This window comes from Chrysemys picta, chromosome 6, assembly GCF_011386835.1.
Source record: "Chrysemys picta bellii isolate R12L10 chromosome 6, ASM1138683v2, whole genome shotgun sequence".
Classification (NCBI taxonomy): domain Eukaryota; kingdom Metazoa; phylum Chordata; order Testudines; family Emydidae; genus Chrysemys; species Chrysemys picta.
The window spans coordinates 29,827,127-29,849,495 of record NC_088796.1 but is presented as its reverse complement, the minus strand read 5'-3'; the positions used below and the strand labels follow the sequence as shown (position 1 = coordinate 29,849,495).

The window sequence follows — 22,369 nt, the reverse complement described above, 5'->3', positions numbered from 1 at the left end:
ATTGCTTGCTATGGGAAAGGAGGGCACTGCAGTTTGAAACTATTCCCAGATGTTATGAAGGTGGAAGAAGCCAACCCCGCATACCCTTTGGCTTACCATGGCTGCCTGTAAACCCAATTCTGTTGCCCAGCCTTGTGTGATGTGTCACCATACCGGCAGGCGCTCAATATAAAAGGCAAAATGCGACTTTGTACCTAAAGCACATGTGCTGTCTGGTGTGAATTTCTTGATTCACTGTGAAAGAGTCTCCCTTTTGTTCTCAAAAATGTATCTTCTTAAATTTTACTCTCCCTTTTTATCCCCCCTGCAGGTGCAAACGTTTCTATGCTCCCAGTATCATCTTCATCCCTGAGGTTATTGCAGATTAGAAGGTAGAAAAAAATGCACTCGCGATAACATGTTTTCAGAGCTCATGCAGTCCTCCCACACTGATAGGCACAGCTGAACGCATGGAGGCATTCAGTGGCAGAGGCCAGGAAAGCGTTCAGTGAGCGTAATCAGAACACACAGGAGGAGATGCTGAGGCTAATGGGGGAGCTAACGGACATGCTCAGGCATCTGTTGGAGCTGCAGGAAAGGCAACAAGAGCACAGACCGCCGCTGCATCCATTGTATAACTGCCTGTCTTCCTCGCCAAGTTCCATATCCTGCTCACCCAGACGTTCAAGAACCTGGGAGGGGGAGGCTCTGGGCATCCAGCCACTCCACTCCAGAGGATGGCCCAAGCAACAGAAGGCTGTCATTCAAACAGCTTTAATTTGTAGTGTGGCTACAATAAGCAATGTGGCCTTGTCCTTCCCTCCTCCCCTACCCCACCCGGGCTACCTTGTCGGTGATCTCACTTTTTAAAAAAATAAATAAAGAATGCATGGATTCAAAACAACAGGGACTTTATTTCCTTTGCCAGCTCTGGTTGAAGGGGGGAGGGGGATTGGCTTATAGGGAAGTAAATTCAACAAAGGGCGTGGTTTTGCATCAAGGAGAAACACACACCATGGCCTGGCCAGTCATGAAACTGGTTTTCAAAGCCTCTCTGATGTGCAACACGCCTAGCTGTGCTCTTCTAATCACCCTGGTGTCTGGCTGTTCAAAATTGGCCACCAGGTGATTTGCCTCAACCTCCCACCCTGCCATAAATGTCTCTCCCTTACTCTCATAGATATTATGGAGCACACAGCAAGCAGCAATAACAATGGGAATATTGGTTGCGCTGAGGTCTAACCCCGTCAGCAAACAGCACCAGTGAGCTTTTATACGTCCAAAAGCACATTCTACCACCATTCTGCACTTGCTCAGCCTATAGTTGAACTGCTCCTTACTACTGTCCAGGCTGCCTGTGTATGGCTTCATGAGCCATGGGAGCAAGGGGTAGGCTGGGTCCCCAAGGATAACTATTGGCATTTCAACATCCCCAATGGTTATTTTCTGGTCTGGGAAGTAAATCCCTTCTTGCAGCTGTTCGAACAGCCTGGAGTTCCTAAAGATGTGAGTGCCATGCTCCTTTTCCGGCCATCCCACGTTGAGGTCGGTGAAACGTCCCTTGTGATCCACCAGTGCTTTCAGCACCATTGAGAAGTACCCCTTGCGGTTTATGTACTGGTTGGCAAGGTGGTCTGGTGCCAAGATAGGGATATGCATTCCGCCTATCGCCCCACCACAGTTAGGAAACCCCATTGCAGCAAAGCCATCCACTATGACCTGCACATTTCCCAGAGTCACTACCCTTGCTAGCAGAAGGTTACTGATTGCCTTGGCTACTTGGATCACAGCTGCCCCACAGTAGATTTGCCCACTCTGAATTGATTCCCAACTGACCAGTAGCAGTCAGGCATTGCAAGCTTCCACAGGGCTATCACCATTCGCTTCTCAACTGTCAGGGCAGGTCTCATCTTGGTCCTGCACTTCAAGGTGGGGAAAAGCAACTTACACAGTTCCATGAAAGTGGCCTTACGCATGTGAAAGTTTTGCAGCCACTGGGAATCATCCCATACCTGCAACGCTATGTGGTCCCACCAGTCTGTGCTTGTTTGCCGGGCCCAGAATCTGCACTCCACTGTATCAGCCTGCCCCACTGCCGCCATGATGTCCCAATTGCCCCATCACGTCCTTTCAGGAACGTCTGTGTCCATGTCCTCCTCACAGTCGTCCTTGTGCTGGCGTCTCCTAGCCAGGTTCCGCACATACTGCAGGATAATGCGCAAGGTGTTTACAATGCTCACAACAGCAGTGGTGAGCTGAGCAGGCTCCAGGCTTGCTGTGCTATGGTGTCTGCATGGGTAACCCAGGGAAAAAAGGCGCGAAACGATTGTTTGCCGTTGCTTTCACGGAGGGAGGGAGGGAGGGAGGGGAGACTGATGACATATTCCCAAAACCACCCGTGACAATGTTTTTGCCCCATCAGGCATTGGGAGCTTAACCCAGAATTCCAATGGGCAGCGGGGACTGAGGGATAGCTACCTACAGTGCACCACTACATGAGTCGATGCTAGCCACAGTATTGAGCATGCACTTCGCCAACCTACTGCTCTTAGTGGGGACATACGTGATCGACTGTATAAAATCGCTTTCTAAAGATCGACTTCTATAAAATCGACCTAATTTAGTAGTGTAGACATACCCTTAAAGAAACCTTGTTAAGCAAGCAGTTTCAGTGGTCAAGCAGGAGGTTTCCTTCTGAATATTGATTAATCAGGTGTGTTGTTTTTTTCCCCAGAGTTTGCAGCCTAGAGGCCCCTAAAATGCATGTATCAGCAACTTCAACACAATTCTTATCAGGAAGGATGCGGGGTCAAGCTGTCCTTTTTGTGGCACCCAAAACCCCCTCCCCTCCTGCCTTGGTTAAGCTAAGCCTGCTGCATGGCCACTTTACGGCCTGCTGACTTGGCTGCTTTTAGCAATAAGTGATGGTGGTTTCAGGCACTTCACTGGTTTGCCAAAATTTCCCCGTACAAATGGGGCAAATTCAGCAGTGGTGCAACTCCAATGACTTCTTTGGAGTTGTGCTTGTTTGTGTCACAGCTGAATTTGGCACATTTACTTTAATGGAGTTGCATGTTTGTTACTGACAACAGAATTTGGCCCTCATGTGAATGGTATAAAGAAATGATAAACTTTGATTCTTTGGTTCTTCTTAACCCACAGTTATTTAGCACCTTTAATGCCAAAGCATTGGCAGGTGCCAGGTCCATAACAGAGATAGAGAAGTAAGAACACAGAAGTGGGTTTGATCCTGCAAGATTCTGAATACTCTGGCCTGATCCAGTAAAGTATTTAAGCCTATGCTTAAATTTAAGCCTGTTAAAGTCAATAAAACTTTGAGTGTGTGTTGAAGTGTTTTGCTAGATTGGACCAGAGTGCTTAGTAACTTGCAGGCTCAAGCCCACTTGCAGCATCTGTGAAGGGTGGGGCTTTAAAGTTAGTTTCTTTTACTGCAGTCCAGGAGATAGGATCACCTTTGTTTCCTGTAAGTTATAACCTGGTCTGTTACAGTAAGTGCTGCAGCAGTCAGAAGGAATGGATTTGAAGCTAGTCACTCTCTTTGCTGCTCTTGCATTTGTGATTGTCCAAACATCTGAGGGTAAGTCGTCCTGTACATTATATATTTGCTACATTTATAATAGGTTTATCTTTAAAAAAAAAAAAAAGGTGAAGTGTCTCTGTGTGGAATTGGAGCTGTTTTATATCCAGAGCACTGTGAGTAATTGGAGATTATTGCTTTTGGTTTTAATTTCTATACAGAAAACTGGGAGAACTTTAAGCATGACACCCTGACTCCACTGACATCAGTGGCAAAACTCCCCTTGACTTCACTGGGGGTAGGATTCACTCTGTTTTAGCTAATTACCATTTGTAAAATTAAGGGCAGTTGGATATTTAGACTGGGAAACTTTTTGTAAATGGTTTAAACAAGGGAACGCCAGGTCTTTAGAAAGGATCAGTACAACAAGGTATTTGCCACAATAAATGTTATCATTTTAACTGCACTTCAGAACAACTGGGACAATTCATCTGATTGAAGTTACTCACATGCAGGAGGGTCTCTAGGACATTTTACTTGCAGACTTAACCAGCACTTTCTAAAATCATGTATACTGTGTGTGACAGATGCCATGTTTAAGTAGGATTTTATAGCTAACAGGTAGAAAAACTGATTTTCATCTTCTCACATTTTAACTGTAGCAAATTGCACAATAGATTAAATCTCCCATTTTTGCATCATGCTTACTGACAGCTATGCTAGGTGCATACATGAGTTGGGTCCACATACTTTGTTTGAATTTTCTAGCCCTTATAGTCAATATTTTATTGTTTTCCTTGTAATTTTATATTACAAAATAATCTTGTTAAACTCTGTGATGTTAAAATCTTTACCAAATTCAGGAGGAAATCCAAGAGTCTGATCCTGTGAAATACGGAATGTTTTCAACTCCCATTGACTTCAGCGAGAGTAGAGTTTCAAACAGTAGTACATCAAACCACACTACAGAACTTTTAGTGCCTGGTAGCAGGCTCAGACAGCCAATTAGTGCCCAGCAAGCTAGGGCATTGCAGATTTATACCCTGGCTTGCTGTGCATTAACTGTGTATAGAGACGCCCTCAGCACCTTGCAGGATCATGCCACAAGTGAGTAAAATGTGCCTTAAAATTCTACCCTGCCAAAATGGCCTCTGCACCTGTTGGACGGCACAGGCTTGTGTGAGCTGTAATCTGGGTGTACTTGCTGGGCATGCATGTGCTTCCATGCTAGGGGGTAGTGTGTTCAAATAAGGGCATAGAGGGAGTTTTCTTAAACTTGTTCTTTTATTCTGTATATCAGATGGATATTGTTGAGACAAATAATTAGGTGACTAAGACAAACACACTCTGCATTTAACAACAAAACAATAATTAAAGGCAAATTTCCTTAAAGTCTAGCAAACATACTAGCCCATTTTGGAACTAGAGAATACAAAAGGAGTTTTATAGGCTTTGAGCCAAATTCTGCCTCCGCTACACCCCATTTACTCCAGTGGTGTGGCACAGATGTAAGAATAAGACCTGGCTCTTAATATTCAATTTTATGTGGGTTTCTTTTCTTTGTGGTTTTCCTTATATTTGACCTCTGTTCAGTGGAATACACGAGAGCCCTCTGGTGGCCAAAATAATACCTGTGCGTTCTCATGAATCAAGGCAGCCTCATGGATAAGGAGTCTCCAAAGTATTTCAAAGGTAGTGGATTCAGATTTGGTTTATTGCATTTCAGGTTGAAGAAGTGCTGGTTGTGTCTTTTGGGTATTCTGGGGTGCGACTTAGGACACTGGTTGTACTGCCCCAGCCAAAGGAAGAGAAGTTTGGGGGACTATTACTTGCTAAGGATTAGCAAATGCATGATAAATGGTAAAGGGTTGGAACAATAATTTAATTTTTAATTAAGATACAAAAAAGAAAAAAGTTTAAAAAAACTTGTAGAAAATAAGAACAACCTCAAATATATTGAAAATAAGGAAGGGTTAAAAATAAGTGGTAAGGGCTTACCACCAAACTGCCAGTTGTAAAGCAATGTGAGTGAGTTAAGCAACTAAAGTTAACCAAATGATAATAAACATGACTGGGCAATAAAAGAAAGGGCAAGGGAGGAGAATTATATTTCAAAGTAGAAATTACTTACGTGATCCTGTATGTTTTTAAATTAGGACCAGATCCTGCAAACACTTAATCAACTGAAACAACAAGGAGTCTGGTGGCACCTTAAAGACTAACAGATTTATTTGGGCATAAGCTTTCGTGGGTAAAAACCTCACTTCTTCAGATGCATAGAGTGAAAGTTACAGATGCAGGATTATATACTGACACATGGAGAGCAGGGAGTTACTTCGCAAGTGGAGAACCAGTGTTGACCGGGCCAATTCAATCAGGGTGGATGTAGTCCACTCTCAATAATAGATGAGGAGGTGTCAATTCCAGGAGAGGAAAAGCTGCTTCTGTAATGAGCCAGCCACTGTAACTTTCACTCTATGCATCTGAAGAAGTGAGGTTTTTACCCACGAAAGCTTATGCACAAATAAATCTGTTAATCTTTAAGATGCCACCAGACTCCTTGTTGTTTTTGTAGATACAGACTAACACTGCTACCCCCTGATACTTAATCAACTGAGTTAATTGTAATGATGCAAGTAGATCATGCAAACACCTACTTGTACCAAATGGAGTGCTTACTGATGTTTATAGTCTCATTGTCCCATAGTAAGTCATACTCAGTAGTGTTTGCAGGATCAGATTGTAACCTCCGCAGGGCAGGGATGAGTCTCATATGTGTTTGCAAGAACTTTAGCACATTTGGGGCACTGCAAAAATTAAATCACTTTTCTAAAGGAAACATTTTAAAGTGACCTTTGAACTCAAACTTCTCACATGTGGAAATGCTTGCCTGGGAAAAGAGTAGCTCAATCACATAAAGAAGTGAGATCTGCAAAAAGAGGTAGATTAGAGGTTACGTGTTTAAAGTAAATGGGGGGTTGGGTTCCCACTCCTGTGGCTTTACTGGGGTCATGCAGGGAGATCTGCCAGGGTCCAACCAGAGGGTAGAGGGAGATGTGGGTTTTTTCCTCTTCCTTTGCTTTCATATTTTGACCTCCTGCTTAGTTTCCTCCTTCCTGTCCCTTACCCTCACCCCTTCATTTGTACTTATCTTCCTCCTCCTTCATCACATGGCCCACCCAGAAATGTGGCTTCTTGACAGCAGTTGGAGGGTAGCCAGAGCTGGGAAGCTATTGCTTCTTCCTTTCGTCTTATCCCCCGGAAAATGTGCAGAATTCCAGTTGGAAATTCCAGCACGACTTCAGAACAAGAAATCCTCCCTAAGTGGCTTTCAGCTCCCGTCAAAGATGGGTGAAAACTGACCACAGGTATTGACTAGCTTGAAGCCAATGGCACAGCATCTCAGTGGGTTTTGCTGCCATGGGAAAGGCCAGGAAATATTCAGGGGTGAAAGTAACTTACAGGACTTACCGGTACTGCCGGAGTCCTATGGGGGCATGGCCTCACCCGGAAGAGGCGTGGCCTCAACCAGAAGAGGCGGGGCTTCTCAAAATTTAAAGGCCCTGGGGCACTGGCTGTGGCTGGGAGCCCCAGGGCCTTTAAATCAACCCGGGGCTCCCAGCTGCAGAGGTGGCTGGAGCCCCCGGGGCTCAGGGGCAAATTAAAGGGCCCGGGGCTCTGGCCACCGTGGAGCTCCGAGCCCTTTAAAACCCCCCCCACAGCTCCGGCTGCCGAGCTGCGGGCGGGATTTAAAGGGCCATGGAAGCCGGTGCGGTCCGGCCTGGCGTATTGGCTCTTTCCCCTCTGGAAATATTGCTTTGTAACTAGATGATTCAAAATCCCTGGGATTTCCCAGCAAATTTGGGGATGTAGATGTGGTTGAAGGGCTCCTTGCTCCTCCCTGGGTCTGTCATCGTAAGTTAGGAGCTCTGTATGGTGGGGAATTGCATGAAATTTCTTGGATAGCCCTCTGGGGATTCTTCTGCATGATTGGATGATTCAGCTCTTTATAAATAAAGGGAACAAAGCCTCTAACAAACAGGTGATGTCTCCTTGGTGAAAGTCCCCAAGCAAGAGGAAGGATCAACATGGATAATATAATCTGTAGAAATAATGACACCAACAGGGCAATGTCCCTCATGACAGAGAGGAGGCAAGAAGCTGGGGATTTGCCACTGCAGCTGCTAGTCCCACACAGCCACTAGCTCTAGCTTGCTGGTTGAGGAATACAGCTTGTGGCAGTGTTACCATACTGAGTCTAAATCCTGGCCTGCATGAAGCAGTAATGGAATGGATTGCTGTCTGTGCTGCTGACAGCGACAGAGGCAGGCAAAACATGGTAGGGGGAGAAGGGAGAGCAGGGCCGCCCTGGGGGGGGCAAGTGGGGCAATTTGCCCCGGGCCCCGCAGGGGCCCCCATGAGAATATAGTATTCTATAGTATTGCAACTTTTTTTTATGGAAGGGGCCCCCAAAATTGCTTTGCCCCAGGCCCCCTGAATCCTCTGGGCGGCCCTGGGGAGGAATGCCTGTAGGAATGAAAAAGGCCAGGCCAAACTTCAGTTTTCTTTTCTTTTAGCAACTGTTGGACTAGGCTGAACCAAAAATCACGCTTAAGGGCAAGTCTGTGGCAGGTCCTGCCTGGGTTCACAAAGAAGAGGGCACAAGTCTCTCTGCTAGTGCAGCCACTGCACTATATTGCCTTTTCCCCTGAAAAAGAGCCCGTGTGCTTCTTTAAGCATAACATTTTTGGTGGAGAATTGCAAAAAGGGGAAGACGTGCACTGTGATTGTTGAAAATACTGCTAAATACTACTAAAAGGTATCCCATCCGTATCAAGTGATTGATCATTCAGGTGTGCACACTCCTGGTCGTAGAGGTGCCGGGCAATAAGGGGAGAATTAGAGTCCTTGCTCCGAACCATCTGTCAGGGAAAACTATACAGATATAAACTGTTTGTACAAACTGTCTAAGTATATATACCCCTGGTTGTAGAGGTGCTGGGCCATAAGGGGGAGGATTAGAGTCCTTGCTCCTACCCGTCTGTCAGGGGAAAATTGCATAGGTGAATATATCCTCGGTCATATCAGGATAGAGCCCAAAAGGTAGGGGGCTTAGCGTTCCCCACCTCCTGCACTGTCAGCCAGAGTTTTTAATGGGTGTAGACTTTTTCTGTTTTGTAAGACCCAGCACAAGCGTGGGCAAATAAGGAGTAGATTTCTGTAGGACCTCACTCTGAAGGATATAGGAGTGTGGGATATTGTTGTGATTTCACAATTTAAAGAAAAAGGTTTAGGAAAAGGGACCGGGAAGTGTGGGGGCTAGTTAAGGAGGCCACCCTCCTTGCTAAATTGGTAGTGGAACAAAACCTGTGTCCATGAAAAGGGACGGTTCAACGAAGAAAGCAGGATCAAGCCCAGACAAGCAGTGCAGGCAACAAATAAAGTTATTTAAGTTGGAAAACATGCTGGGAGCCCTGAGGGGTATAGTGGCAGGAGTAAGGGAAGCAGTAAGTACAGGCATGGGGATTTCAGATCCCTGGGACAATACTTGGAATGGTGATATCAAGGCTGATGGAGGTGTCTTTGTGAAAAATAAGCAAGTGATTTAAGGAAAAAAAGTTAACCCTGCAGAGGCTGGAAGGAATTAAGCAGTTAAACTTTGTAAAAATGTTAAAAAGGAGAAGTATTATAGGAAAAGAATTCTTGGTTTCTTTGCAGTCATTCTGAAGGGAATGGGCCTGTGACGGGTTGGATTACAGAAACCCCCTTGGGAACTGCCAACTGATGTTCCAAGACTACTTCTGCCCCTGCTTTCCCTGCCAGCCTGGGACTCCAGCACCCTGCCTTGTTGAGCCAGACACACCAGTCTGCTCCAGCACAGACCCAGGGTCTGAACCACGTGCCCCAAAGCTGCAGACTTAACTGAAAGCAGCTTACACAAGTGTTCCTGTCTTTAACACTCAGGTGCCCGACTCCCAATGGGGTCTAAACCCCAAATAAATCTGTTTTACCCTGTATAAACTCATAAATTGTTTGCCGTCTGTAACACTGATAGAGAGGTATGCACAGCTGTTTGCCCCTCCCAGGTATTAATACATACTCTGGGTTAATTAATAAGTAAAACGTGATTTTATTAAATACCGAAAGTAGGATTTAAGTGGCTCCAAGTAATAGCAGACAGAACAAAGTGAATTACTAAGTAAAATAAAATAAAACACGCAAATCTAAGCCTAATACAGTAATAAAACTGAATACAGATAAAATCTTACCCTCAGAGATGTTTTGATAAGTTTCTTTCACAGACTGGACGTCTTCCTAGTCTGGGCACAATCCTTTCCCCTGGTACAGCCCTTGTTCCAGCTCAAGTGGTAGCTAGGGGATTTCTCATGATGGCTGCCTGCTTTGTTCTGTTCCACCCACTTATATATCTTTTGCATAAGGCGGGAACCCTTTGTCCCTCTCTGGTCCTACCCCCTCCTTCTCAATGGAAAAGCACCAGGTTAAAGATGGATTCCAGTTCAGGTGACATGATCACATATCACTGTAAGACTTCATTACCCACTTGCCAGCACAGGAAGACTTGCAAGTAAAACAGAGCCATTACAGACAATTGTCCTGGTTAATGGGAGCCATCAAGATTCCAACCCACCAATAATGGCCCACACTTTGCATAATTACAATAGGCCCTCAGAGTTATTTCATATTTCTAGTTTCAGATACAAGGGTGATACATTTATACAAATAGGATGACCACACTCAGTAGATTATAAGCTTTGTAATGATACCTTTCAAGAGATCTTTTGCATGAAGCATATTCCAGTTACATTATATTCATACTCATTAGCATATTTTCATAAAATAATATAGAGTGCAACGTCACAGGGCCTTTTCCAAAGGAATGCCTGTACATAAGCCAGGCAAAAAAACAATCTGATTTAAATCATTTGACTATGAACCGTTTAGTCAAATTTTGCTAAAAGAACATAAGGGGTTTCTATTGGAACTTAACTGTCCCCAAATGTATACAAATGTAATCTATGTACAGCTGTGTATAAATAGATTGTGTAAATATGTGGAGTGTTTAGAACCTAAACCAACACTCCTGGCTTGTAAAACTCTTTTGTAGGTTTAAGATAAATTGGTTTTTGTTTTGTTTTGTTTTTAAATAATACCACTAACAAATTCACCCTTTAACTCCCCTGCATGGCCAGTGCTAAAGGCAGACGGTCAGTCCTGGCATTTAACAATTGATTATAGAAGAATCAATAAGGGCACCTTTCCTATGGGCCCTATTGTGGCTGATATGACACAGGTCATACAAAAAGTACAAGCCACATCTAAATATTTCTCAGTTATTGATGTGGCCAACTGTTTCTTTGCCATACCTCCTGCATGCGGACTCACAAGATCGGTTTGCCTTTACAATAACGGAGCAACAATGAACCTTTTGTCAGTTGCCCCAGGGATATCACAACAGCCCAGCTACTGCCCATCAGCATGTTATGGGATATGCTAGACCAGTTGAGTCCACAAGAAAGGCCTTTTGTGTTTTCATATGTAGATGACATTTTGATATTTGGGGGAACTGAGGCACAAACTCAACACTAATGGAAAAAGTTTTGGCACGAATTCAGAAAACGGGGTTCAAAGTAGCCTTAGACAAGGCTCAGTTCGTGCTACTTCAGGTTACATACCTTGGCATAGTCGCTGGACAAGAAGGGAGACAGGTAAATCAGATGAAAGTAAGGACACTAGTAGAAATGCTGGCCCCTACCGACGCCCACTCTTTAAAAGTACTGCTAGGAGAATTCAGTTTTCTTAGACCACACATTTATAAATACGCTGAAATAACTCACCCACTGTGGAAACTGCTTAAAAAAAAAAAAAAAAGACAAAATGGGAATGGGGAAAAGAGCAGTACTCTGCTTTAACCCTGCTAAAACAGAAGACTCTCACAGCCCCAGCTCTGTGTTTCCCTGATGAATCACAGCCCTTTTGTTATTCGTTTGGCAGCTAATAACATGGCCTTGGCTGCCACACTATTACAAAATAATGAAAATAGTGCCAGTAGCATATGAATCTGGGAAGTTACAATGAGCAGAAATAAATTTCGATCCCTGTAAATGTGAGTGTCTAGCAGCCAACTGGGCAGTACAATCTTTTGAGCCACTCACAAGAATGGGCCCTATTTCTATCCAAAGCACCCACACTCCTCTCCAGTACATTTTGTCAGGGAGATTAATGGGAGGTAAAGTCTCAAACACCCGAATGGCTCAATGGATGCTTATTTTAGTTAACAGAGGGGTGACCACAGAAACGGTGTCCAAGCCGGACATGCTAACACATGCCCTAATTAAAAATGAGAACCGACATGAATGTCCAGAGATGACTCTGGAGCAAAGAATTGCCTTGGTAGAGGCACCCTCACTGGAAGAATTAGGTACCATGGTTCAAGAAAAGCACATCTGGTTTACTGACGGGTGTGCAATGTTAGTAAAAGGGAAAAGATAGCTAGTTGTTATGTTTATAAGAAATACGTGGGATCTTTTTCAGGGGAAAAGCCAATGTGCCACATTTATTGGAAATACAACAATTAGCATATGTATTCAATCACACACACACACACACACACACAGTCCCGCCAGTAGGATTTTATGTTTGTATTTTGTATAATTTAGAATGAAGGATAAAGAATAATAATGTAACATGTATTGGTGTACAATTTAACCATATCCTGCCAGTCACCCTTTCTGAAAGCAGAAAGGAATGGCCTAATGGGCCATTGGTAGAGATGCATCAGCCAGAATCTGTGTCTGTGCTGATTTCAAGGCAGTGACAGACCTTTTAGTTGTAGGTTTAGCATTTTTAAATAAATAAAAGAAGGCAATGGTGGTTGTTCTCTTGCATTGCAATTTGATGTTCCTGTTCAAATGGTCCGTGTAAAACCATTCTGTTTTGTGTGTGAATGAGGAATGTGTGTGTTTAAAAAATAAGTGTGAAGGCCATCGCCGACCAGATGTTGTAGGGAGGAACCGAAGACAGACGCAAGGGCACCAGGAGGTTGCAACATGCCCCTATTGAAATGTTAGAGGAGGGCAGATTGACAACCCTAAAGATGAGACAGGCACCTATCAATGGGGACAAAATAGCTGTGATCAGAACCAGCGTGGGGAAACGCCCTAAGAGACTTAAAAGAACAAAATAAAGAATAAGAAGGACAATTTAAGAAAACAAGCACTTGTCAAACAACAGTTGATGACAGCATGATGGTGCAAAACTCATTGGTCCCAATAAAATCAAATCACTATTTCACTATATAAACAGGGTGCCTTACCATGAAACTTTGGATTCATCCTGCTAGGATTCCCTGGACCAGCGTGTCGCAACCAACAGAACCCAGCTCCTACCTACCCATGATCAACCTAGCTGGCCACTAGATTGATCCGGACTCTAGACTGGTAACTATAACATCGACTGGCGGGAGTGTGTGTGTGTGTGTGTGTGATTGAATGCATATGCTAATTGTATTTCCAATAAATACGGCGTATTGCCTTTTCCCCTGAAAAAGATCCCATGTGCTTCTTATAAGGATAACAACTAGCCATCTGATAGGGGTGGAATGAGGACAACGTCTTGGCCTTACTCTCGCGGTCCAACAAACCTTGGAAGGGAAGGAGTGTGCATTGCATCCTTTCAAGGGAGTGTTGCTACTGCACCACTATGCTCCTCCCCACCACATCAGGAGGAATCCATCAGAATTCCTCCTAGGGCTTCTTCTGAACCAGTGTAGACCATGGGATGCAGAAGCCACAGTGTGACCCCAATAGTTCAAGGGCTAGATCCTTAGCTGGTGTAAGTCAGTGTAGCTCCACTGATGGAGCAGAGGAATCACCCAGGGATCGGCAACCTTTGGCACACAGCCCGCCAGGGTAAGCACCCTGGTGGGCTGGGCCGGTTTGTTTACCTGCCGTGTCCTCAGGTTCGGCCAATCGTGGCTCCCACTGGCTGCGGTTCACCGTCCCAGGCCAATGGGGGCTGAAGGAAGCTGCGGCCAGCACATCCCTCGACCCGCGCCACTTCCTGACGCCCCCATTGGCCTGGAGTGGCGAACCACGGCCAGTGGGAGCAGCGATCAGCCAAACCTGCGGACACGGCAGGTAAACAAACCGGCCCGGCCCGCCAGCGTGCTTACCCTGGCGGGCCACGTGCCAAAGGTTGCCGATCCCTGATCTAACCCTAAATCTTCAATTCAGCATTCCCACTCAGATTAACCCAATGGTGCTGGGAGGAGCATAGGGTACCCCGTGGTGGGAGTGGATGGGGGAGAGCACCGGGTCCCCAGTGGTGATAGTTGGGGGAAGAAGCAGAGGGTTCCCCATGGGTGGTAGGAGAAGCAGAAGGAGCACAGGGTTCTCCGTGGTGACGGTGGGAAGGAGAGGGGGAGCATTGTGGGAGGTGTGTGTTGGAGCCTGGGGGAGGGGCAGTGGGGTGGGAAAGGGGAATCAATCTCCAGGAGAAGGGAGAGGTGAGGGCATAGGGTTGTCCCCTGAGGGAAGGGGTAGTGAGTGTGAGAGAAGCAGCTGAGGGGGAACAGTCCCTGGGGCAAGGATCCTGAGGGAGTGGGTGCTGAAGAAGAGTAGGGGGCCAGGTGCAGCTAAGTGGGTCTTAGACAAACCCTTCTGGTCCAGAGCCGTCATGTCCACTAGTGGTTGGAGCTTCAAGCTGTCTCATTCTCCTCTTCACAATTTGGAACATAAGACATTTAATAAACAATAATAATTGACAGGGGAAGCAGATTTTGTTTATTTTATTTATCTCTACTAAAGATAGTATACAAAGTACCAAACTTGTGTTTCTGATTCTGTGTTAAGGCTCCAAAGCGGATACCTCAAGGCTTGGGATTGGGAATATCTTGCTGTATTATCTCCTGATTGTTCCAGATTTACATATAAACTTAAAATGTGGCTTTATTTGGTGTTTGTATATATAGTTTTCTTTCTTACTAGAGGAATTAGATACAGTGCTCCTGTCAACTAACTTCTAAGTTGTTATCCTAAAAAAAAAAAAGAAGAAACCCTAGAGTTTTCAGGTTCCTAAGTAGGCCCTGGAATAATGGTTAAAGTTGACCCCCACCACCACCGAAAACACCTGAAATGGCGTCCCTGCTGTCAGCTCCCTTATTCTTGAATTTGTTGTTTTGTCTTTTCATGAACTGTGTAGTATCTTCCTCAGCCATCTGTGATGGGCAGCCTCCATTGTCTTTTTATTAGCCACTGTCATTGGCCAAGTCTCTGCTCCGTGTAGTAGCATATTCAGTATAAGTGTATGGTATAATCTGTTATCATTATCCTTCCTTGAGGGTAAAATACACTCACACATCCAAAGAGCAAGAAAATGATTGAGGACATTTTTTATTGTATTTTAACAAACACTCAGTGAGCACTTTCATTGACAGATTCTACATGTCCATAAGAAATTCCTGTTATATCCCCAACAGATAAATACACAACACTTTCAACTAAATCACATTCTAATGCGAAACCTTAACACTGACCTCAGCAACATTAACATACATTTACATACTGTACTAGTTCATGTATGATCTGTTGTGTGCACAGGGGCAGAGTTAAGGTTTGGCACTGTAACGTAAATTAGACGTGTTGTTTTTAACATGTGTTTACCTATTGGAGGTGGAAGTTCCTTCCAAAAGTGAAGATGAAGTTTCCCTCAGCTTGTTATCGCCTTATTTTTATGTGGGTGTTTTGCCCTCAACAACTGTAACTGGTGCATAATAAAGTTCTTTTCACAGAAGAATTTATTGGATTTTAAATAGGGGCTGCATAGTATTGGGAAGTGCAATACAGGGGTGGGTGTTATGACAGAGCAGATAAGTGGTGATGTTGTGGGGTGGTAGACAGGTAGAGGAATGGAGATATGTGATCATCTAGTGGAGAGAATGGAGTGAAGGAGGCTAGAAGGCCATGCATGCCGCCTTGTAATGGGTACTGTCCCTTTAAGGCAGGGATGGGCAAACTTTTTGGCCCGAGGGCCACATCTGGGTATGGAAATTGTTCCCCCTGCCCTCCCCAGTTCCTACACGGAGGTGTGGCCAGGCGGCTCTGTGCACTGCCCCGTCCACAGGCGCCGCCCCTGCAGCTCACATTGGCCACAGTTCCCTGCTGCGGAGGCGGCGTGCGGAAGCGGGACATGCAACTGCTTCTGGGAGCTGTGCGGAGCAGGACAAGCCCAGGACCCCGCTCCCTGGCGGGAGCTCGAGAGCTGAAATAAAACATCTGAAGGGCCAGATGTGGCCCCCGGGCAGTAGTTTGCCCACCCCTGCTTTAAGGCCAGAGGCAGTCATGTGAGAAGCCAGGTATCCCATTCCATGTGTCCAGGGAGGTAGATGCAGGCCAGAAAATAACAAGCAGTAATTGAGAGAGAAGAAGATGGCCCTGGGGAACAGTCAGTGTGTGGGAGATGGAAGGTATAAAACCATCCCTGATCAGTGTTCCTTAAAGGCCTGGTAGGGCAAGACTCCACTCCGCCAGCCAGCACAGACCACTGTTTGGAGATATTAGACCCTCCTGGGAAGAATTAAGAGACTGACTAGACTGTGCAGGGGAATCAAAAGGAAGCTTCAAGCCCAATCAGAGACGGTGGCTAGAGGAAAGAAGTCAACCAACACAGCCCAGGAAGGAGGGCTGTGCAACCTCTAAACTGGAAGGGTGAATTATGAGCCAGGGCGGCCAGAATTTAAAGCCACTGTTCCAAGGAGGACTGTGGGACCCTAAACCTTGTGGGTGAGCAGAAAGAGACTTTGGCAGGAGCTGAATGATATTGAATAAATGGGACCCCAGGAGAGGGGAAGGGAAGTACATTTCCCAAGTCCAAGCAGGCCATAATGGGGGCATTTTACATGTCCTCTCTGGGTTCCCTGATCTCCACTTACTCCCCTGAACACTTTGCAGTGCCCCTTCTCCCTTCAATCTCCCCATTAGAGGGAAATACTGGGGAGGGTGTGGGGGGGTGGGGGGCGGCATACAGGCTCACCCCAGTACTGTACTCCCTGAGTCATAATTCGAGGATATATCTTCTTGGGGGGAAAATACATGCTTCCCCTTCCCATCAACAAGCCTCTTCTGGCTCTTTAGGTGGTTTGTCAGCCAGGGAAGCTGGCTGCAGAGAGATAAGGAGAGTAGCTGCAGAAGTTGGCTCCAGAGCTGAGAGACAAGCTTCATTCCTGGGGCTTCAAGCCCTCGAAACAGTTGTATGAGCAGTGGCAGCTTCAAAGACTGAAAGTATTGATCCTGATTTGCCTCTGCAAGATCAGTTTTAAAATCAGACCAAACACACAGCCATTAGTGATTGCTGTCACACTGTGGTCACAACAGTCAGTGCCTACCTCAGGGCAGACTGTCTAGAGCAGGATGGACATCCAAACTGGTAGTATGGTCTATAATTAGATTTCACCCTACCCCCTAAAAAAAGTGAACTCCTGGACAGCTATATCAGTCTTACTATGGAGTCACAGACAGTCCTCAGGCTCTTGCCACCTTGGCACATAGCATTTCCAAAGTGGGACAGGGCCATTAACCAATCCTTTATATTGTGATGTTCCTTGATGGCCCATCTGATTTTGATATTCCTTTTCTATGGGCAGGGGGATGATTCCTGTGCCTGGGTTCACAAGGTCAGAGCAAATTTTTTCAAAGTTATAAAGCAAAACATACATATTTCCTTGTAGCATTGAATATAGACATAACAAGTGAGATTAGCGCATGCAGCAATTTACAAGCATTTCATAGAATCTAAACACTAAATACATTCTTATAAGACTAATACCTATTTTGAACAAAACTAACAAATAGCTGAGCTGGTTTGGTTTCCAGCTATGAATTTGTCAGTTCTTAGCTAACACCTATAGCCTTGGTTTACCAGCATCACAATTGCTTTCAGAGTTCTCCCTCCAGAAGTGTAAGCTATTTATTAAATCTCCTGGTGACGGTATTTAAAATACAAATCCACAGGGATAGTGGAAGAAACACTATACCTGAAGGAGTGGTGGTGGAGGTGGTGATAAGACCGAGGAGGAAGAAATACTGACTGATCTCAAAGACTGCAATCTTTCACTAAACTTTGACAAGATGGGCAACACAATGTCCCATTCATTTCAACGTTGAAGACTTTTTTTCCCTTTGATTCTTTCAGCTACTCTACTTCCAATATCCTTTAACTGTTGCACAGAAGTATCGCACCATGTGCCCAGAAGACTTCTAAGAAAAGTTCTAAAATTTGAAATCCAGAAAGATGATGGAGTGTGCAACATACCAGCTGTGATGTAAGTGGTATTCTGTGTGATAATATATTGAAGAGACATTGTCAAAAGTTAAAAATTATTGGGCTTGGTTTTCTAGTGAGTTATTCCAATTTTATACCAGTATCACTCCATTGATTACTTTGGCATAAAACTGATGTAACAGTGGAGAAACAGACCCTGTATATTTTTCAAACTTTCCTTCCCTGTATTACACCTTTGATTGTTAAAACTGAATTAATTTTTTTAAATCTAATTTATATTTCACCATTAATGTTTTGTTGCTTTTGCACTTCACTCAGCATGGAAAATGAGCATAAACTTAGCAAATCAGATTTTCTTATTTTTTATAGTCTTTCCTACTCAGTTTCACTTTTTGCTGTCATGTACTAGCAAAATAACACAATGTTTGATCAGTAATATCTCAAGGGAGTGCTTAAAATCCAAATAAATTAAGTTAAAAATCGTGGAAACATTTCTGTTCATCTCAGGCTTTGTAAGTCTTTTGTTTTTATAACACATGAACAGACCTGACTGTGTCACTTCATTCCCAATGCACTAATTTGCACTGTGTTTATCTTCAGCCCCAGCAAAGACGCTTCCCTCCTGCTCTGTACTTTTTCAGGTCAGGAGTTACTGAGTAATTATGCACTAAAGTTACTTTTGCTTTGGAAGGTAAAGCTGGGAGAAACGTTTTGGATGAATAGTTTGTTTACTGAAAAACGCAGTTTTGGTTGACGCAAAACTATTTGTTAATTTGATTTAAATTCATTGAATAGTTTTGGCCCCAAAAGGGGGGAGGGGCTAGATTCACAAGGGGACTTAGGCACAGTTCACAAAATGGGGTGTGTGCGCCCCTCTCATTCCTTTAGTCCACTCACCTGGGATGTGGGAGACCCAGCTTTGAATCTGTGCTCTGGAAAAGGGATTTGAACCCAGGACTCCCCTCCCCCAGGTGACTGCCCTAACCACCAGGTTATTCTGGGGTAGAGCTCAATGTGTGCTGTTGAAACTGTTCTACCTCTTATAAAGAATTTACTAGTCATTGGAGCAAGGACTTGAATTTGGGTCTCCCGCTCCCAGCTGAGTGCCCTACCCATCGGATACAGGGTATTTCAGCATGGATGTCTTTCAATTTCTCTGTGAAAGATGTCCTACTTGTGATAAAATACTTGAATAAATATTGGACCAGAGAGAGTGAGAATGGCTCTGTAGGCTGGTAGTTAGGTCAATCACCTGGGATGGGGGATACCTGGTTCAAATAGCTGTTTTAGAGCAGAGATTTGAACCTCAGCCTCTCACATCCCAGATGAGGACCCTAACTACTGGGCTAGAATGGGAGGGTGGCATCCAGGGCTTTGGAGCGGAGTCTGGAGCTGGAGCGGAGCCGGAGCACAGCTCTGGAGCAGTGGAGCTGCAGGTTTTTGCCCGGAGCTGGAGCGGACCCGGAGCACAGCTCCAAAGCCCTGGTGGCATCACCGCCACTTCATTCTCCTAAAATATAGTCCTTTACAAATGCCCAGAAAGAAAATATTTCGGCTCTAATGGAATGTTGCATTTGACCCAAAATGGACTTCCTCTATTAGCCAAAAATGTCTGAGTATGGTTCAAACCAAACTGATTTTTTTTTATTTTTGCAGTATTGACAGCAAACAAACCAACAGAAAAAAAATCAGATATGTGCCTAGCTCTGTTTGGAAGATAACATGGTGATCAAAAGTTGGTCTCCCAAAACCTGAGATGAGAGTAGTTTTGTTGCTTTCAAATATAGCTAGTTACTTCTTTTTTTAAAAAATGAGTTTTGCAATAGACAACGTAATTTCTTTTTCTTCTGGCAGCCTTCATGTAAAGCACAAGAAGTTATGTGTAAGCTCACATAATAAAACCATTAAGCAATGGATGAAAAAAAACACAATCAAAAATCATGGAAGAAATGGAAATCTTCATTCTGGGAAGAAAAGGAACACCAAAAGGAAAAATCAAATTGTGGTGAAGCAGTAGTGTGCTGAAACAACACCCAGGATGGAGTTACCTGTGAATGCTGCATTGTGTTCTCTGCAATAGACAAATGTTTGGTTAGGAATTCACATACAATGACTGCTCAACATTTTGCAATTACAGCTTTAAATATATTTTTCAAATGTCTAAATTCCCAGAGCAAGCAGTGACAGATGTCAGCTGTACACATCCTTTACCACCTTTAATATGCATCTTGAAAGGATCTTGTTCTTTGGGAATCACCCAGATAAAGGCAAAAGTTGATGCATAAGGAATGGCAATATCTTCCTGGCCACATCTTGTGCTTTTTACTCCACTTCATCCTCTATCTCTGTATTCTTCAATACTTCTAATTTCTGACACCCTCTCCTGACTTGGCTTTCACAGTTATCCTTCTCACTCTCTGACTGCTGCTTTAACATTCCTTAGGTAGTTTCTCCCCCTCCTCTGCTTATCTCAGGGTCCTGCTTTTCGTACCCTCCTCTTCCTTATACCTTATCCTCCTCTGCTTGCACAGATTCAGCTACGATCTTTTTGCTGCTAGCTCACAAATTGCCTTCTTCTCATGTGACCTGCCTTCTCCTTCCCAGTTGTGTATCTGACTGTTTTCCTGACATAACATTCTGGATGGCCTGCCACCAATTCAAGCTCAGGATGACCAAAAATGACTTCTCTCCCCCCATTTCAAGCTCCCTTTGGTTCTAAACTTTCTTCATTATTGCTGGCAATACCACTGTCCTCCCTGCTCCTCAGGCTCAAAATTATGGGGTCCAAGATTCTGCTGCAACGATCACCTCCAGTCTCATTACTCTTTTTTCTGATCATGTTACTCCCCTCTTCAAGTGCTTCCCTCAGCCCCTTCCTACCTACTGTACCAAACTTCTCATCCTGGCCATCACAGGCCTGCACCTCTTTGCCCCAGCCTACACCTTTGATCTTGTTCCTTTTGTCCCACCTCATCATCTTAGTATTGACAATGATACCAGCCTTCCTACACACTACATGTCCCTCCTCCCACTGCCATCTTCATGGTGCCTCCTAATGCGTGGAGCATCCTTCCAGATCAAATCACCAGGTCCTCTCCCTCCTCATTCAAAACCCTCATGAAGACTTACTACTTCCACACAGCCCACAAATACTAAGCCATGTCAGTCACACACACTCTTTCTGCCCCAACATAACGTGAGAGAAGTAGTAATGAGTGAAGGAAGGTAGAGATTTAAAATTAAATAAGAGCACTATGCTCATCAAGTTATACCTATAATAAGCCTAAATTACCATAATGTGGTGTTATAACTCTCTCTCTTCTCCAGTTGTTTTTGTTCTCACTGCAGGACATCTAAAATTAGACTGTTAGTTCCTTGAGGGTAGGAACTGTGTAAAGTACATAGTAGTTTTAGTTTTTTGTATTAATAATAACTGCAAACACATAAAGCATGTAGGATGGTAGATACAAGAAGCAAGCAAGTCTCCCCAAAACAAAATAAAAACTGCTAAATAACAACCCAGCTCCTTCAGCTGCTGATGTGGACGATGGAAGAAACTGGATCACACCTGAAATAGCAATAGGTAAGAAAAAAAACTAAGGACTGGATCCTCAATTCAGTGCAGAGGGGGCAGCGTGGATGGTAGCTCTAGGCCACCTTTACTCTTCCTCCAATCCTCTAGGAAGATGAGGGCTGAATCCACCTCTGGCACAATTTAGAGCAGCCATAGCTCTAACCTACGCCTGTTCTACTGGCCCAGGATTGTTCCCCAACCCTTGATGCACCTGGAAATGCTTCCCATTGGATACCTTCTACACCAAGGTGGGGGGGGGGCAGGTGGAGTGAAGTTGGCATTGTCAACTTTACACCAGCTGGGGAAATCCTCAGCTGTCCGATTAAAGCCTTTGTACAGCTGGAGAGGTGCCTCCGGAGGATCTTTATCAGAGGTGAGGATCTGGCACTTACAAACTTTGAGCTTTGTTTATTGAGACAGAAGGAACAAAAAGTTCTGGCTCAGTGAACCTTTAGCCAGGGTACAAATAGTCACTGTGGGGCAGGTTTTGAAAGGTATTTAGGTGCTTAAAAGATGTAAATAGGAGCCTAATGGTCTTTTTAAAAAGTACATAGATGCCAAATTCCCAGTGATTTTGATGGGAGTTAGGCAATTCTGAAAAGCCAACTAGGTGCCTATCTGCATCTTTAGGCACTTAAATACCTTTAGAAATCTGACCATTTTAAATGGAGCCCACAACAGAGACCTAGGCCAGGGAAAATGCCTCAGCCATAGTATGTACATGATTTGAAAAGCTATCTTTGCAATATGTTTCCAGCATGTACAGTATATGCTAAATATAATTAAAATGCCATTTTGAGACTACCGCATATGGGATATGTTGTAAACATGAATGACATAGCCATATATGTAAATTATATTGTGTTATACAGATGTGAGTCTTATGTGATCTAGAGCAGATTTGTTGCATACATTTTCCATTAGTTGACTTGAATAAATAACTACAGGGCTGGCCTGAGGGAAGATGGCAACTGGGCAAA

The 22,369-nt window shown here is 44.4% G+C and overlaps 2 protein-coding genes and 1 long non-coding RNA gene across 4 annotated transcripts in view; 2 read left to right on the top strand and 1 right to left on the bottom strand.

The window, feature by feature from the left end:
* The window catches only part of LOC112059572 (uncharacterized), a 26,476-nt gene extending 26,029 nt beyond the window's left edge, over nt 1-447 (top strand). Inside the window, exon 3 of one of the 2 annotated variants that reach the window (XR_002888876.3) lies at nt 311-447. The gene's annotated coding sequence lies outside the window, so the exon portion shown is untranslated. The remainder of the gene's footprint in view (nt 1-310) is intronic. The other variant, XR_010602155.1, reaches the window with a different exon arrangement.
* Nucleotides 1-9,916, bottom strand: part of LOC135984230 (uncharacterized) — an 11,998-nt gene extending 2,082 nt beyond the window's left edge. The window contains exons 1-2 of the long non-coding RNA XR_010602156.1: nt 9,787-9,916; nt 1,992-2,183 (exon numbers count right to left, since the gene is read on the bottom strand). This is a non-coding gene — a long non-coding RNA (uncharacterized LOC135984230). The remainder of the gene's footprint in view (nt 1-1,991; nt 2,184-9,786) is intronic.
* On the top strand, nt 3,388-22,369 carry CCL28 (C-C motif chemokine ligand 28). Its single transcript, XM_042857511.2, has 3 exons — nt 3,388-3,577; nt 17,726-17,855; nt 19,670-22,369. The coding sequence occupies exons 1-3, from the start codon at nt 3,514-3,516 to the stop codon at nt 19,830-19,832; spliced, it is 357 nt and encodes a 118-aa protein (XP_042713445.2). The 5' UTR covers nt 3,388-3,513; the 3' UTR covers nt 19,833-22,369.

Coding starts and splice junctions, on each gene's coding strand:
- CCL28 (XM_042857511.2), top strand. CDS start 3,514: ATGGATTTGAAGCTAGTCACTCTCTTTGCTGCTCTTGCATTTGTGATT. Junction 3,578..17,725: donor GATTGTCCAAACATCTGAGG/GTAAGTCGTCCT, acceptor TGATTCTTTCAG/CTACTCTACTTCCAATATCC. Junction 17,856..19,669: donor TGCAACATACCAGCTGTGAT/GTAAGTGGTATT, acceptor TTCTTCTGGCAG/CCTTCATGTAAAGCACAAGA.